At 42.4% G+C, this 19,119-nt stretch overlaps 1 protein-coding gene across 1 annotated transcript in view; it reads left to right on the top strand.

Annotated features, from left to right (window-relative positions):
* cdh13 (cadherin 13, H-cadherin (heart)) overlaps positions 1-19,119 on the top strand; it is a 222,021-nt gene that overhangs the window by 66,848 nt on the left and 136,054 nt on the right. The window contains exon 4 of the mRNA XM_025056314.1: positions 18,686-18,894. Coding sequence (XP_024912082.1) covers positions 18,686-18,894 — 209 coding nt within the window. The remainder of the gene's footprint in view (positions 1-18,685; positions 18,895-19,119) is intronic.

The following is a 19,119-nucleotide window of genomic DNA, read 5'->3' as shown; positions in this document are numbered from 1 at the left end:
CTCAGTGCTCATAAGCAACTGACAAAAGCCGGTTCCTCCAAGACCTGCCAGTCTGGATACCCTGAGGATGTGGACATTTAAGTTGGAGAAATGTATAAATAAAATATTTACTAGAAAACGTCGAGGCTGTCGCACCATCCCGTCATCAGGCGTGTGGATTGGCAAGAATCTGCTGATACGATACGTAGGTGCGGTGCCAGAGTGAGGGTATGATGGAATCACTGGAACTGAAATACTACAGGCATGATGATATATTGATATATTTGTAATGATTTATTCATAGGAAAACTGTCAGCTTAGTAAACACACAAAGCTGTTACGTTGCTAACATTGGAATCACTGGAGAATAAATAATTATTTGCAAGCTTTTTTGGATAAAAATATGAAAAAAAATAGGAACGTTTGACTCAAAATTCTTAAATACTTGCAAATATATGGAGTCACTGTACAATCAACTGGTGGTCGGAGGATTTAATTTGACACAAAAATGAACCAACACCATAAATATTTGCATGATACAGTATCATGAAACTAAATATTGTGATATCTCAGTGGAGTGATATTTTCCTACACCTCTTCCCGTCATGCGTTTTGTTAAATCTGAACAAACCGACGTCTGCACCACATTTCCGCCGTCTGCAGCCAGGCCTGGTGACACATGCAGATTTATGTAAATATTTCACCGCCCTGCGCCACCTGCTGTAGACCTGCGTGTGTGTAATTACCAGCAGAGGGACTGTCTGTGAGCGAGAGATACCTGTTGGCACGGCCGGGGTTCAAGGACATCCGTCTGAGCTAATGGCTCACATCTGAGAAACAAACACATACACATGCTGGGTGCAAATATTGATTCCTTGTCAGTCCGTCTCACTGCTGGCAGCCGTGCTCTTCGGGGTGTAACTACATCATAGGGTTAGGCTCTAAAACTCGGTGCCAAAATATCACAGGCTGCTTCGCAATCGATACCTTCCCTGACCGTATCGCTGCAGAAACGGCGGTCGTTTCTCATTTTTTGGCTCCAGAGCTGTGTCCGGGAGCCACCGGGTTTGGTCGTGTGTGATAGGCTAACAGCCCTGGCTGCTGCTGCTGCTGCTGCTGCTGCTGCTGCTGTGGGTGGTGTCGAGCTCATGATCTGTGTCGGAGACGCAGACGTTTTGACAGTGTTCAGACTTTGCTGTCAGCTCATCATAATTTCCTTTTTGATTTTCTGGTTTTGGCAAAATACAAACGATGACATGGTTTAACGGGAGAGAGAGAGAGAGAGAGAGACAGAGTGAGAGAGAGAGAGAGAGCTTCTGTCTACACTCTATCCCCTCTCCGTCTCCTGCTCATCTGGTCGTCGCATGCATGAAAAATTGATGCATGTACAAATAGAAGCAAATGAAAAAGAGAGAGAAAAAAAGCCAGTTATGAATGCTGATGGAGGACAAGCTCCTCTTTTGTTCCTCCATCAACTGAACTCAAGACTCTCTTCAAACTGTCTGTCTGTCAAATAACAGGTCTGTTCAGTCTGCACCTCTTTTTATGTCCTTTGACAGTCGGTCTGCTCTGTTGTTCCTTTAGTTCAGTTGTTCTTCTTGAAAATGGAACTGTTTCAACCAAAAAAAACCCCAAAAAGTTCTAGGCTACAGAGGTCCTCTATGTTAATGCGAGTATTTCACAAAACATTATTATATTATTAATATTAAATTATATTATCTTTGCAGAACTTGTCAGGTTAATCGTTAATTCTTAGTAGAAAAATTCCACCTTGGGCCGGTCTGTGGAAATGCGGCGAGTGCCCTTGCCTTACAGCTGGGGGTTCATAGTTTGATCCCCTGGTCTTTCTGTTTGGCCTTTGCGTGTTCTCCCAGTGGTGGAGCTGTGATACGACTCCCATCTGCTCCCAGATGATTCCAGACTGGGTTCCAGTTAGACCAGAGTATCTAGACCAGGTTGTGGACAGACATCAGTCCAAACCACTCTGTTCTTCTTCTAACTCTACTTGGTTTTAGGGCTAGAACAAATGTCCAGCCAATGAAAATTCTGCGTCACTCCGCCCCTTAACGACTGACTTTACCCACTTCCCTCCTGCAAAAACAATGACGACATCCCTCCTTGTGTGGAAGTTCTCACCAAAAGAGCCTCTTGAAAAACATTCCTCTGCGCTCTTCCAGCGGAACACTTTTCTGCCAAGGTTTGATTTTAGTGGATTGGATGTTTACAACTCCAATTAAAGCCTCGTGCCACCGCACTGAGTGCCAATCTCTGAAATTGGCACATCTTTCCTGACTCAACAAGGAGAGAAAGCAGCAGCGTTTGAGGAAAGTGTACGCTAAATGAGGAGATAAAAAGGCCGTTGTGGAAACAAAGCCATAATACAAAGACATAAAACCACATTTTTTTATTTGTTCCACAACTGTTCAGATGTGTTATTGGCCTTTAAATCACCACCGCTGCAAAATAAAAATCGTAAAATTACATTCAGATTTTTTTTTTTTTTTTTTTTTTTTGCTGCAGCGTGTTCACCAGAGTCTGGTAATAAGCTGCTGTAAAGTTGTTCAACATAACATACAATAATAAATGAAGCCAAGTGCAGCTTTGCCACTCTGGGGGTCGTATTTCAGAACACCAGACCCAGTGGATCAGACACAAACTCAACGTTTTAAAATGCTGTAACTTTTACTGTTAAAGCTGTTAAAAAGTCCTCGCTCTGGAACGAGTCTTTCTGAAGATGTTAATGCAGCCATAATGAAAGACTTATATTCAAATCTTTACACTTTTAATCTCAGGCTGAGTTTCCCCCTCGGTGAACCTCTCACTGCCGACAGCTCGGTTTGAAAAAACAATTTTGAAAAGAGTTTTTACACTGGAAGAAAACCTTGAATCCTTTCTTCACCTATGGAATCAGATTTATTCAGGGAGATAGATGTTTGACCTGGTGGTGAGAAATGTAATTTCTGTTGCATGATGATTTAAACGTAGAAGAAAATCAAAACAAACGAAAAAAAAACCAGAATTGAAGTGGACTCTCCAACAAATGTCATTTTTCATCGCTGTCTCCTCGGTGACGACCACACCTACAGGGTTGAACCAGGACAGGTGTTGAGTGAGGGATGATTAAGCCCCTCCCCCCCCCCCCAGTCCGGAAAAGTTACTTTAATAGTTTTTTCACTGAACTGGGATTCTTTTTTTTTTTTTCTTTCCTGGATGCAGCGAAATACGGCCGGTGAAACGTATCGATTTTCCAGGTAGCGCTGCAGCTCGCCTCATTTCTGCAAGCTGTTCGTTTCCCGCCTGTGTCCGTTCAGAGCCGGCTGTAAAGTTGATGCTCGCTGCCGCCCACTTGGCAGGTTGTCAGAATAATGGTACTTCATAATGTTAGTAATACTGCAGCGCCGTCGCTGTCGCTGCTGAGGCCGGACGTCTTCATCAATGTTTACAGACAAAGGACAAAGGTTTCCTCAGTCATAAAAAGACATTACAGTCTGTTAATTTATCCAAACTTTAGGTGGAGATGTTGTTTCATGGCACGCTGGTGTCACTGCTGCAGCTAGAGGGCAGCAGCGGTGACAGGAGGTAAAGTTATCTTCATCCTGCAGAGCTGCTGTTCTCTGGAGATTCTTCACAGTCAAATCCACCAAACATGATTACAACCTCAACGTGATTAACCTTATCTTATGTTCCTATAGTACCACACACACACACACACACACACACACACACACACACACACATATATATGTACTTTTTACTTATACTTTAGATTTAAGGAGCTTCCAGGCTGGCAGGAGAATCAAGGATTTTCTTTTTTCCTCCTACTGTAATTTCACAGAATCTCTGTCTCCTCTGAAGCCTCTGATGTTGCTCACCACAGTAGTTTTCGGTGACTCTGGTGTACAGGCCTGTACAGTTTGACGTTTGAAGCTGGAGTTCGACTCCCAGTCAACAAATGTTTCTGTTGAGCTGCTCCTTCAATTCCTCATCACTCTTGAACCTAATTTTATCTGTCATTGTTTCTTCGTGAAAATTCGTTTTTTTTACGATTAGGAACTTTTGATGGTGAAATTCTGATGGTTTGCCAGAGTTGAGTGAAAATATCCTGCAATTGTATGAAGCAAACTATTATTCTTTAAATAATAATAATAATAATAAAGTAGGCGCTTCCTGCTGGTGCTCTTTTTTCATCTTCTTATTTCAAGTTTTTACTTGGTCTAAAAGTTGCACGAGATCAATAAAAGAGAAGAAAAAGCACCAATCTAATTGAAGGGTCAAAGGTCACCTCATCAAAACCACCCCCAAACACTTTAAAAATGCATAATTAAGAATCGAGTGAATGAGGAGTCGGTATTTCCTGAAAACGAAGCCAGTTGCTACAGTTACAGGTTAAATGTATTTTTATACAATCCAGAGGAGATGATGTAAAGACTGTAGCCAATCAGAGCTAACAGAGCTAACACTGCTGCTCTGTAATTGTTTCTCTGTAAAAACAATTATTTTTTGTATTAACTTTGTAGCTCAGAAGGTCACTGAAGTTTTTTTTTTTTCAGCTTCGCTCCTTCTACTCCTATCAGGTACAAAATTGTTTTGTTGCTCCGCTCCGCTCCTCCAGTCAGACCTTTACCTGCGTCATCGTGTGAATCAGCTAACACCCTCCGTTTTATAATGCCACCGAGTGGCTGATTATGTCACTGCAGTCCACTGGTCGTCAAGTGTTTCTCACTGGTGCGGTGAGAACTTCTGTGTTGTATTCAGCAGCAGGGATACTTTGTGTTAATGTTCTGATGGTGCGTTCAGGGCCCATGACGTGTAAAAGTCATAAAGGCTAAAATGTTTAAATACGTTTTTTTTTTCTCTCTTTAATGACTTTAATGACAGTGTTTATTCATTATGGTCCATCATGTTCTATTTACGGCCACAAGTACATGGCTTGGTTAATCCTAAACAACTGCAGGTGGCGCCACTCTGCCACAGTAATGGCGTTTTCATTAACGATTATCTGAAAATGGTCATCAGGAGCCGCGGCGTCTTTACGAGTGTGTAATTGTTTTATTTGGCCTTGAATTGAAGTGTGTTTAAGGCAATCAGTGTAATTACTGATAAGGCCAGTTGTAATTACGATTGAACAGGTGTGACGTGTCAACGACGTGTCAACGATGTGTCAACGACGTGTCAACAACGTGTCAACGACGTGTCAACGTGTGGGAGTAAAAAAAAGATAAAAAACATCAGTATTTATCGTCTTATTTTAGAGGATCTCTGTCAAAGTTGACTGAAATCCTCATTTTATTTCCTCCATTTTTTTATAGTTTTAATTGAGGAAGAATCATAATGAATACATATATTTAAATATACGTAACATAAATGCAGAAAAACTATGATGTTTTCAAATTTTGTACCGTGAAAAGGTCAGCGTTTGCGGCTGCGTCTAATTGTTTTACGACAGAGAGCAGACGATCACTGACAAAAGTAAATGTCAGGAGATGTTTCTACTGGAATGACACCGTACGTGGGCGGCCGTAAATCTCCGACACACACTCATGTATTTGAAGTTGGTGTCAGTTTGGACGGTACATTTATTAAAATTATTAAATGCAATTAATCTGAAGAAGAAGAAAAGTACGAGCAGAACTTTAACAGCATATATTCACCGTGTAACTGTCAAACCGAAGTTTGTTATTTGGCGACTGTTCTCATGCAGTCGATGCAGTCAGTATGATGCCATGTTTAGTCCACTAACCAGGAGGTTGATGGTTTGAATCCTCGGCGCTCTGGTGTGTAAATGTGATTTGTACTTTATTGAAAGTCCATTAAATCCACCTCATCAATGAGGTCCATTTACCACTTCACACGAAGAGCCGCGTCAGATCACATTTAACCACCGGGCTTTCAGCACATACTAAAAGTATGAAGTATCTTTATGGCTTTCAAGGGAACAATTCAATTGCATTCTGTCCAGAATATCGTCTTTCATCCTCGATGAAATCGCCACCTTTTTTACCTTTGGTTAAGTGCTCCTCTGGCGTATGAGCCGGAGTCAGGGAGCCTGGAAAAGAACGTCTCACCTGTGATCTGTGTCTGCAACTGGTGGAAAAACCAACCTTCCCCCCCTCTCCCCCCCTCCCTCCCTCTCTGCTCCACTTCCACACCATCACAGATCGCCTCCTTCCCTCCCTCCTTCCTTCCTTCCTCCCTTCCTTCCTGTGCTCATGTTAATTCTGCCTAACCTCCATTTCTGATGCTGGTCGTGCTGCAGCTGCCAGCGGGCGTCACTCACGGCGTTCCTGGAAAGACATATAAAATAAATCTCTGCGTTTTAAATTCAGCGCAGGGCGTTGATGGTGGAGATGTTCAGTCGGTCATGTGATGTTGGTAATTTCATCTTCTGAGACAGGGATTGGACGGGCAGGTTTTTGGAGCAGATATAAAGTATTCTCAACCAGACTTTGAAGGCGTCTTGTTTTTGGGGGACTGACTCACTGGCCTGAAACCATCACAGACTGTGGTCTGAGCGGTTTGAACCGTCTGGGAACATCCTGTCGAGATGTTGCTCAAAACAATCTGTTTAAAATACACTCCACATGAATCAGTCTGAACTGAACTGAACTGAGTAGCTAGTTTTTTCCCCTCCGTCGTAGAGTGCACCGGGCAACCTAACGCCCTCGGCTATTCAGTGTTTAAAAAGCCTCGAGCAAATCATTTTACTCCACTACTAACGTCTCCCAGACAGATTTCTGCCTTTTTTCGATGAAGCAGGGATTTCATCGCAACATTTCGAGCCACATCCACGTCATTGATCAACGTAAACAGTTGACGAAATTCTCAATGTCTTTGTGTCAGAACCAGGGGAACAGTAGTGGGAAATCAAAAGACCATTAATCACCACCAGGGTATGAAACCGACGACCATCTCACTGTCAGGGAAGAGCACTCACCACTGATTGTAATTATTTGATTTCGGGTCCAATTTTTTGCCTGAAATTGTATTTCACAGCAAGTCGCAAAAGAAGAAATGAAAAGAAGAATTCGCAACATCAGAATTTACCACTTCTGTGATGGCAAAAAGCTTTTTGACCAAAGATGTCCTTGTGTTTCCTTGTGTTAACAAGTTGGACTTTATATTGAAAAAAATATTATTCGAATATTAAAAGAGAAACATTTTCTTAGCATATTACAAATGTCCACTGGAAGGCGCCGACCGCCCCAAACGGGATTCAATCTTGCCCAGCAGGTGAACCCTGGGGTTTGTAAAGTTGGATGATTTTCAAAGATTTAGTTGACCACTGTGGTCCAACCTCTGGGTCCAATCCTCATCTTATGATTTGTCGCCAGTATTTATTTCAGTCTGAAACTCCGACACACGTTTGTATCTGGGTTCCACTCGTTTCCAGTCTATAAACGCGGTCGTCGGCGGCAGCTGCTGAAGGCGTCCGTCAAACATCACTCACTTTAATTTATTGTTACACACAGTCATTCAAGACAACATCTGTTACAGCCACCTACCACGTTCAGGTCTGGGCGTCGCTCAATCTGCAGGAATTAGCTGCAGGAGTTCGGTCGGAGACACGCAGACTTCCGGTGGATTCAGCAGATCAGCGGCCGACAGCTGGTGCAGCGTGTCGACCACAGAGGTGTGGAAACACGAGCAGATTAGTAACAGCTGTGTGTCTTCATCAGATTTTGGCAACAGGTGTGAATATTAGAACGGGGCGAGAGAGAGAAAGAGAGGCTGACGTGTTTTGTTTTTGAGTTTGAGAAGCATATGAGATGTAGTGAAGGAAACAGGGTTGCTGGTTCGTTTTGTTTTTGTGTTTGAGAAGCATATGAGACGTAGTGAAGGAAACAGGGTTGCTGGTTCAATCACTGATCCAGAAAGTTCCTTTGGATGTGTGGTTGTTTTCATACAGTTTGAATTGGTCAAGGTGGCTCATAGTTAATTAGGAATAAACAAGATAAAAATAGTCGTATATTTCAAAAATAACCCCTGTAAATCTCTGGGATTATCAAACATCTTCATTAATCCAAATGGTTAATAGTTTTAGTTTAAATTAGTAAAAATGTAGCTCCGTAGAGTTTAGTTGTAACAGTTCATCTGGACGTTCGCTCGTCTTTCACCAGGTTACTGTTCCAGGTTCCTGTAACTGTTCATCTGGACGTTCGCTCGTCTTTCACGATTCCAGTGAAATCTTTGTCCTCATTGACGTTCATCAGTCAACGGTCCTGGACAGTCCATTTGACTGTTGTGTCAGTCATTGCTGTCAGCTGTAGACCGACTGACTGTCCGCTCTGACACAAGCTAGGCCGCTACCCTGAAGTTGAAGCCTACACAGATGCATGCTGGGAGTGGAGATGGTGTTTAAGCGAGAAACACGATTTCGACAGGTCACCAACCCAGTGGACAGGATTTGATTTGATTACATTTGATTAAAGGCTCCATGAATGAGTACTACTTCAGTTACTGTCAGTGATTTTCCAGTTGTCTTTTGAACTTGAAGTTCTCTGGTGAACAAACGTGCAGGTCCGACGTCCCCACAGTCGTCCCCCGTTGAATTCCGTCTTCAGACGCCCACATCCATGACTTTTACCAAGAAAGAACATGAAATGTACAGAACATTTGTCGTGAGCGAAGTGTGCACTCACTTAGAAGATAATGATGCGATGGCTGTCACAGTCATGGCAGAATTACTTTGTGTCAAAAGTTGGGTTCCTTTCCCGTCCTTGGATCGCAGCCCACACTCTGTGGCTCTTCAGGGAAATCGCTGACTGACTTGGCAACGTCTCCAGACCTCAGCCTGGGTGTTGCTGGCGTACTGAGAGATTATCGATCTGACCAAACCCCAGAGAGGCCATCCCGGACGGCCGGTGGGATGATAAATGAGGCCTCCTGTGTGAAATAACATTTGCTTATAGATTTTTGCTGTGACTTTATTTTTTGCCTCTCAGATCATTTGTATTTTTTTGGCACGTTATAAACTCAGATACACACGATCACATGTTTTATCCTCGCCACCATCTGGCATCCCATTTTAAATTTTTTTTTTTTTTGGGGGAGATTTGGAACAAGCAGTGATTAAATTTCAGATCAGAACAGGATTAATTCAAAAACACAGAAATACAAGTTAAAGAGTTTAAAAGAAAAGTTCCCTTATCTGTGGTGTTAAAGTGAAGAAATGACAACAACAAGTTTACACTTGCCTCAGTTGTCAATGATGAACCTCTTTTGGAAACTGCTGACATCCAATAATGTGACCATGAAGTCAAAGTCAGATACATTTGTCGAAGCTCAGCTCTAGATTGTCTCTAGAATTGAATAAACTGGTCTTTTTCATCTGTCAACTATAGATTTGTTTTTGTTTTTCAAGTCATCTTACTGAAGTTGAACCATCGTCTACTGCATGGTGTTACTAACATGGCTCTGAGTTTGAACCACGGCACACCTGAGGAAAGAGCGCAGAAACTGGCCAAAATGGCCACCAGGTGGCCCTGTAGCACCTGCAGCAGGACCCCCCCCCACCCCCCCAACCCCCTTAACACTAATGTGTTGATATCATCCAGGTTTAGCCACTGGAAACTGACCGTAATAACCTGCATCATTCATGACTGAGCCTGGGATTGGACCCCTGACGTTTCTTTGATGTACATGATACAGAGCTGGTGGTAAACAGATGGTAACGGTCGGGTGGGGGGGGTAAAAGACCCAGTCCAAATGTGGAGCTCCACTGCAGACCTAAATGACAATTCCTTCCGTGACTCGGAGCGGCAGCCTCCGCTCCAGCTCCAGCAGATGGTCCATCAGTTGTAATCATATGTTCCAAAGGACCTGGAACGAACTTTGACCTTGATAACGTACCTTGGCATGGAGATCAAAGTGGTGATTTTGGTGCAGATTAGATCGGTGGTGTGATAAACCGTGCCTTTTCCTCCATTTCCACATTTTTATCCGGTGACTTTTCTGGACGTCTGCCCTGACTGAAAAAAACAACTGGATCGAGGGATGCTGTCAGGATTTTACGTGAGTGACCAGCGGTTCGGTCAGTGTGTCCTGTAGAGAGATCGATGGTCTCTGAGACGGTTTGAAACCAGAGTTGTAGGTCGACCGTGAAAATATCCAACAAGGAATGATAACAATGAAGCTTCTTGGCTGGAGAAGAAACCATGAGCAGAACCAGGAGATGGAGATGGTTGGTGTAGGAACCAAGAAGCAGATGATCCACCCATCGACTCCTTAGATTGATCGACAAAACACCTGCAAACATTAAGAGATTAATGAACACAACTCTTTTCTTTGGAGCAGAACAATTAAAGTCAAATTAAAATTTCATACAAATCCAGTTCAAATCCTACTTTACTCCAAGGTTTTTCTGAAGGAAACACTTTCCCCTCGTACTGACTAAGGCAGGGCTTCACCTCGCTGCTGTGTTTCAGGACGTCTCAAACATAATGATACGCCGAGGTCTTTTCATTTGTGTTCTTACATAAAAAACGTGGGAAGTGAGAGGAGGAGGAGGAGGAGGATGTGATGATGGCTAAATTAATTCACGCTTAACGCAGGTATAACCTTGAAACAAACACACTTCAAAGACCATGCCTTCGGGCCTAAACGATTCCATCTCACACGGATACAGCAGAATGTTTACGGTTGATGATGGTGTTACGGAGGCAGGTTAGACCTTGAATATTTTATAAACACGCCGACTGGTCTAATGATGAAATGTCAGGAGTACAGACCTGCTAGAAAAATACACATTAAAGGAATAATACACAGATTTATTTATTTTTTTAAAGTGCTGTCATTCCTGATAATTGTTGTCTATGCAGATGATGGTCTGTTGTTGTCGCATTCGTTCTTTTGTTGAAGCGCGTGGCTGCGAGTGAGCGACACATCAGAGAGTCTCTCTCTCTCTCTCTCTGAGACTCTGTTTGAATCCAGATGAACATGGATTACAAACAAAAGTGCCACAGCCTGTCGGGAAATACACATCGCAATAATTGCGTAGAAAGGGTTCTCAGAAAAGCTTGTTAAAATCTAATCAGCCCAAGGTTCCTTCTTATTTGCCTCATGTCAAGGCTGGAAAAAAGAATGGAATTGAATAAAAGTGCAGAAAAAGCCAGAGTCAAACAGACGGACTGAGTGATTCTCTGTTACCCTTCGACACTTGGACGTATGGATAGTGAGTTATTGCTGTGAGTGAAGCCCCACGGTGGACACAATTATGGATTTGTTTTGTTTGTTTTTGTCTATGCTTGCCTTTTTTGAAGGGAATCTATTACCAGGATAAAAATGGACTCTGTCAGGGAGTCGTTCACATATTTATATTTGATGTCATGACTTGCCAGTCGGACAACTAAATATTCATTTTTATAGGGCTGTCAAACAATTACAATTTTTCATCATAATTAATCACAATTTTTTTCATGATTAACTGAGATAAATCAACATTTTTGAATCTAACTTTGTTTTTTCTGTTCTGATTCCTGGAACAGTTAGCAGCAGGTAGATTGTTACTGCGTTTCATTCCTGGTTTAATTTGCGAGCGATGATGAAATTATTAAAATGGAAAAAGTAAAAAAAAAAGTGAAAAAGTCGTAATATCTCCAAGAGTGGTTTTGATCAGTTTCTCCCCTGATTCCACCGACATCTTGCTCAGCCTTAGAACAGCTGCAGAACCACACCGGGGGTCCACGAGTCGGCACGCTTTCAATCAGGGAAAACCATCGGCGTTACATCAGAGGAGGTCAGCTTTACATCTCCGGTGTCAACAGCAAAACGAGAACATCTCCTCATGTGGACTCTGAGCCCCGAGGTTCAGGTTTCAGATGAACGACTCCCACGGTGCTACTACAGCGTTTCCTCCAGCCAGTGATTGTATCAAGAGCCTCCAGAACTAATGATGTTCCCTGGAATCCTGTAGCACTCAGCTATAATTCATGAGCATCACCATACTCGCAATTTGATTTTTAATCAAATCATGGTGCTGATGTTAGCATTAAAGGCCCAGGCTTAGCCATAGAGCGGCCTCGGAGGACTGCTAGCATAGCTGACACCTCGTTTTGTTTATGTGGTAAATATAGGATGAACCTGTGCATGTGTGGGGTTTGAAGACAGACCGACCGACTCCTCAGTACATGACAGTTATCATGGTGTTAGCTTAGCATCAGTTAGGTCTGTGATGTGGTCTGTGATTGAGGACCCTAATGTTATGCTGTGAATCAGCTGTTATGGTTCAGGTTCGTTATTTGGTCTTATTTGTGGTGTGTGTGTGTGTGTGTGTGTGTGTGTGTTTCATCACAGTGTTGTGTTGGTTTTGGGTCGTAACTCTGGCTGATAACAAGGATAGAGAAGCCCTGAGTGTCCAGTCAGGCTGCACTCAGCGGTCGCTTATTATTTCACTATAATTTCTCCCTCATTTCTCACCTTTACCTGAGTTACAGCAGCAGACTGACAAAAACAAGAGCCGCGAGGAAACGGAGCAGAGAGTGAAGCATCCTGTGACCATGAGAAAAACAAAAACCAACAGATCACAGATCGGTGAGAACAGGCCACGCCACGTAGTCACCTAATGAAATGACAAACGCCTTTCGTGTTCACGGTTCAGACATGGTGAGAGTCTGTCGTGAATGAGACCTCTGAGGTCGCTCACGGAAGCTTCAGCTTCAGAAAACCTTCAGCTCCGAGCCGCAGAGCTGTTAGCCACTGATGAACCCTTGTAAGTAGCAGCTTAGCATAATTCTGCACGTTCACCCGCAAACTCTGAGGTAAACACTTCCCACCGCGTTAGTCTCTCGTGCCTCGGAAAGCCGTTAGAGTGCCATGGATATTTTAGAGCTTCCCTTCGAATCATTGTAACACGTCTGTCAGTCTGTGCTGTTCTCTATCATATCATCTGTTCATGTGGAATTAATTACAGACTGTACCTTTAAAATGATTTATGCATGTACAGTTTTTTAACTTAAAAGACTTGAATGAAAATATTTTGGAATAGATTTTTACTTTTGAGGACATTACAACATTGTTTCCCAAACACTGGGTCGCGACCCTCAGGTGGGTCACAAGGGAGTTTATATATATATATATGTATATACTCTATGCATATATTTATATACTGTATGCATATATTTATGTACAGTATGCATATATGTATGTATATATGGAGCCTTCACAGCACTTATGACTGTGTTTTCCGACACATGCACTCAAGGAATGTTTTTATAAATATCCAACCACTGATGTTCAGATATGGGCAGCGTGCACCCCCGACCCCCCGCCCCCCATTTTGAAGCACCAATCATCCTGTTTTAACACATATTTACCCGAGAAATTGCAACCAAAGACATCAGTGATTATTTTCTTTCCGTCTTATCTCTTCATACTTGAAAGTAGTTTCTTGTCTCGTTTTTTTTTTTTGTTCTGCTGATGTAAAAAAAAAAAGCTCCCTTATCATCAAAAAGCTTAATATAGATTAGCACTTGTGAATTTCTCTTCTTTGAAAGAATTCAAAGATTTAATTAAATAACAGGACTAAAGGTGCTGCTGGTTAATCTTTGTGCTTTGTTTTCATTTAAATCAGAAAATATGCCTCAAAAGAACCGGTCTCTGCAAGAAAAACGTTATCTGATTCCAACGGCAGCATCATAGAGAGGCTCAGAGCGGTGGAAGGTTTGGAGTAAGAAAGACACTGTACTGCAGGGTGAGGTGTCCCCAGGGTGGACTGGTCACTGGGACTGGTGATGACGTAGCTGTGGGTTTGAACGTGGGTCGTCTGGACGCCATCTTGAACTGGTACGGATGCTAGGACTTTGATTTGTGTACTTGCAGATACTGGTGCTTCTTCAGGTTGGCTTTTAAAAAATACTGTATGTAATGAGCGGAAAGGAAATTATGGGATATCACTTGGTGGCGCTGTGGTCACATTTGTCATCATAGCGAAACATGCGGAACAGGACACTTGGTGGCGCTGTGGTCACATTTGTCAAAATATCAAAAAATCGAAGGGTGAAAAGTTAATTATATATAAGTAATAAATCCAACTGGAACAGAAAGTGAGCAGAGCATTTACACTGAGACTGATTTTAATTTGAAACTCCACCTCCTGCTGAGTGAACAAAGTGTCGCGTTAACTGTGGAAAACTAATTCCATATTACAATAAACCTAAAAAACATGATGTTCCTCAGTCATCTGTCCACTGCTGACATGGTTGACCAACTTAATTCAACAGTGAACGCAACACTGAACAACCTGTGGTGCATGGTTTATGGACCAGAATGTTGGTGGAGCTGCTGCCCAGCTCGAGGTTCCACCTGATGGCTGCCCTCGGTGCTGCACCTCATGCTCAGCTGCGTCTGTTGAATAAATTCAATTTTTTAAATTATTTTTATGTGATTGAAAAAAATGTCCTCATCCTTTACTGGAGACTTTTGATCTATTTGTTCTTTTGATTCTTCACTTTAAATTGAATAAATTAAATTTTTAAAATTCACTTTTTATGTGATTGAAAATGATTTGTTCTTTTGATTCTTCACTTTAAAGCCCGCAGCTCTGATACAAACAGTGGAGTCATCAGTGAGGCTGAACTGTCCGTGGTGCTGATTTTACATTTCTGAACTTCACCAGTGAGGTTGAAACTGTTGATTAGGAAGTAGACCATAATGTTGATGGTTGTGGGTTTGGGCGTGGGTCACACACACATGTGGGTCACACACACACACATGTGGGTCACACACACATGTGGGTCACATGATTCCCAGGCATGTTTTTCCTTTTACTCTAAATGCTGGTTGATGGTACGAGAACGACGCTGTGTTGAGCCTTTTTTTTTTTTTTTAACACTTGTTCGACACCAGATTCAACACCGTGACACGGCTGCCTTTAAGATGACTCCTCTGATTCCCATCTTTACCATCAGCCAGGCTTGACATTCAGGATGCCAGCGAGAAAATTGTCTTGAAACACATCAAAAAGACAAACTATAATTCTTCACAAAGGAAGATAAAAAAAAAAAAATCCAATTTATTTGGCTCGGTGTTAGACACAGATACAGGAATTCATAAAGTCAATAAAAGAAAAGTGTGATGAAGAGAAAGAATCAAACTTACTTTTTATTTTTTTTATTTAACACATAAACAAACACTCAAAGTTGTCAACTTTCCACTCATCCATTAGAGGATAAATTAAATGAAAACACAAGCAGTAACCACGACGTTTATACAGTAATAAAGCCAGTGTGGATCACTGCATCGTACATTTGTACATTTAATTTGTTGTTGTTTTCCAGGACTCTCAAGGTCAGCATATAATTATAGAGGTTTGGTGTGACATGGAGAGAGAGAGAGAGAGAGAGAGCTATAGTTCTTACCATCACTGTCGATGTTCTTCAGTTTCTGCCATAATGTAGTAAACGTTTATATCTGATGACATTGGGTGTCCGGCTTCAACGTCGTGGCTCAGTGGGAGGTTTTTGCCTCTGAAGAATCTTGAATATTAGTCTTCAAAAAAAGGAGTTTCACCTTCGACATTTCTTCAACTCTCGAGGCATGGGAGAGGGATTTGGGTCTCCCCTAATCCGTGTTCTCCAAAGCCCATCTCAACCCTGAGCCAGCACTTTGATGAAAGAAAGCGGGCGCTTTCAAGGCAGAGGCGGTAAGCGGGCAAACTCGCGCTATGTCATTGTTGCTTTGACTTCAAAAGCTGCCAGCTCACCACGCTCTCCCCTGAAATCCCCTCCGAAAAAACTTGACAACACTAGAATGCCATCAAACACTCGGGGGCCGCCTTTGAAATGCCACTGACACTGTTTGGCGATGCAATTTGCAGACTCTTAAAAGTGGATGCCTGTATTATTGAAATAAATCCCAGGCTTGTAATGGGAAAGGAAATGAACACATTTTTCATGCTTTGCCTCAGAATTGAGAATTGAATATTGAGATGGAGTGTTGTTTCCCTGGAGAGAAGGCTGTTGACTCTGGAGCTCTCCCTCCAGATTCCTCGTAAGCTTCGCCTCTCGGGTTGTTTTCTCCCTTTTTTTTTTTCCAATTTTCCATTGTGACTACCGTAGTTTGTCCCTCACTTACGTCTCCCCTCCCCCCGATGGTGGGAAAAGGGACGACGATGTCCTGAGGGAAGATTTGAAAACGTCTGAAAACGTGATATTCATTAAAGTCCAGGATCAAGTACTTAATGAGTACTTTGATAGATATTGGCGTATTGATTTTTCAGTTCTACCCGCTGGATTCTCATTCCCGTTACATTCTGGAATGTTGTGAGATGGACACGTACAGATTGATGAGCCGTTTGTCCGACACAAAGACGTTGTTTCTCTGGGGAAAAATGGCGGGAACAACGGAGCGTCCAGCAGAACTGTAACTGACCTAGTAACGTTCAATGCCAATTATAATGTGTGGCAAGATTCCTGGTGTAGTTAAACTGAGGAACTAATTAACCAACCACTGGGTAAAAAGCCCTCATTAGTCCGATTTATTATCCGTACATTTGGCCTGATTTTCTTTTAAAGCGATTTTGAGTCCAAAGATTTAAAAGTTTAAAAGAAAAGATCTCAGTTTGAAAAATACCTGATGATTTACTTGTTTTTTTTCACTGTGATTCTAAAAGGGAACTCATTATCTCATGATTATTATTTTTTATTATCAGCTCTTCTAGTTTGAGTGTTTTATTGGAGAAACTTTTGTTTTTATTCACAGTGGTCTCTAATGGTCCTCGGCTCAGCGTAGGGGAGATCATCAGGTTAAAAAAAAACAAAAAAAAAAACAAAGAACGAACAGATCTGTACAAATATGTTGTCGTCGAATGCACTCATACAGTTTTAATAACCTCAGTAAAGCCACTCAATTTCATGCTGCAAATAATTTCAGCAAAACAAAGCAAATATAGTAAGTAGTTATCTGGCTACGTGACGTCAAAAAACGTTTAGTATTTAAATGTCTGGCCTCCAGAGAGCGCTGCAGAGGAGAAACTGATCGCTGCCTAAAATAACAGCAGAACAAACGACATCACAAGGACAAGACCTCTGTTCGCCGTAGTTAATATTTCATATTACGACTGTAAGAAAATAGAGATACACTGAAAATTACGTTATTTTTCTTTTACGATACTGTATCCATATCCTACATCACTGTATCAGGTTTTTTTTTCTCACCAACTCCCAGTCCAATATTCCTGGTGTTGGTTCATTTTCTTTTTCTTTTCTTTCTTCTCTAGTGATTCCAAATGTAGATCCCTCTGTTCCAGTGTCAGTAACCTGATGTTCAGACGGAACACACCGCGTCGTCGCCTCGTGTTGTGATACGTATCATGTCGCCAACAACTTCCTGTTTCAGTTTATATAGAGTTTCACTTGAAGTGTTTTAAATGTGGAGCAGCCGCAGCAGGAGAGGGAATGTTTGGCCGGTTTCCGTAGTAGTTTAATTACGGCTGCGTTGTTCCGTTACATAAAAGAAAACAAACCTAAAATGAGACGGATGATGTCGTCCGTACCAGAGAGTCTGCGGACGTAATTCTCCACTAATAACTGCAGCCACGGTGAAGAAGGTAAATCACACCACCAGAATGAACTCGTTTATCTTCATCTCAGACTTTTACTGTGAATACAGTCTGGGGAGAGTGCGTTTCCACGCTCATAGACCGTGTATAAAACATGGACACGTTTAGAAACTGCCCAGAAATCAGGTTCCTGGTACTGGACGATCTCTGGTACCGGGTGATCTCTGGTACTGGGTGATCTCTGGTACTGGGTGATCTCTGGTACTGCCGCTGTTTGTCAGTTTGACTCAAAGTCTTCAAAATTTGCAAATGTATGTAGTTCCTGTACAATCTACACACCGAGTGGTCAAGGGTTTAATTGCAACAGGAAAATTAAACAAAGCCCTAAATGTTTGCAATTTGCTTCAATTGAAAGATTCAGTGCTGTAGTACATTGTTTCCCAAAGACTGGGTCGCGACCCTCAGGCGGGCCGCAAGAGTTTTTTTTTTTTCGTTTTTTGAGTTTATGAGTAATGTCTGTTGAATTGGGTCACAAAGGTTTCTGACTGAAAAAAAAAAGTTTGGAAAAGTCTGCTGTAGAATAGTAATGAATTAGGTATTGTGAACCAAAATATTGCGATACTCTATCGATATTGTCTTACTGATTTTTAACACCTGGGTTTAAATCTGCCGTGGGAATCTCACACCCCTGATGACTTCCTGTTGTACCTGCCAACATGAACAGTGTCAGGACAAGTGGAGTCAAAGAGGAGCAGCGGGGGAGGACGCGGGGATCATGGCGTGACACCAGAGTCCTGGAAGAGTTCTGCGAGGTGACGCGCCCGGGTTTAAAGGCTACGATCGTGCAGACTGACATGCTAATGTGCACCGCGCTCCTCTCAAGGTCATAAATATTGCAGCAGGTACATATACAAAAACACCGACTTCAGTTGTTCCCTCACTGAAAGCACTCTTCAGAACATTGTATTCCTCTTTCCTCCGAGTGCGTCTGTCTTCGGGGCATCTGTTTATGTCGGAGAATAAAACTTGTTTTCGTGGATTGTTTTTCAAAGAGGTCTTTTATTTTTTACAGCGTACACCTCTGTAACGCAGCTGCAGCGCGCTCGTATTGTTTTTGTTTTTCTTCTCCTTCTCGCTCTCTCTTGACACGTCTGAGCTCTGTAATTCAGTCAGAACACTGCCAACCACTCCTTTATGTTTCTTCTTCCACAGTGGAGTTTGACGACTGTGCGGGGAACGACGGTGTGACGTTCCAGGTGTCGGATCCTGGCTTTGAGGTGGATGGAGACTTGAAGCTGGTTCCACTTCAGAACGTCCCGTACAGTCCGCCGGTCCTCTTCATCCACGGGACAAGTCCACACGCGGATGACGTAGCACAGCTGGACGTCACTGGGCTGCCAGAGTCTCAGCACACACTCAGAGTGAGTAGAGAAACGCCACCCTGTGGTGCCACAGCTGTCTGATCTGCCAATCAGGGTTGAATCAGGGTTCAAAAATAAATAAATACTGGAAAAATAAATGTTAAATGAAAAAAATAAAATAATAAAATATGCTCAAAATGACCCTAATGCCAACATTAAAATACTATACGCATCTAGTCACAGGCCAAATTTTATTTTTTTCTGGACCAGAAGTGGACCCCGGGC

Source organism: Cynoglossus semilaevis, chromosome 6 (genome assembly GCF_000523025.1).
Source record: "Cynoglossus semilaevis isolate Cse_v1.0 chromosome 6, Cse_v1.0, whole genome shotgun sequence".
Taxonomy (NCBI): Eukaryota; Metazoa; Chordata; class Actinopteri; order Pleuronectiformes; family Cynoglossidae; genus Cynoglossus; species Cynoglossus semilaevis.
This window is presented reverse-complemented; position numbering and strand designations above follow the sequence as displayed.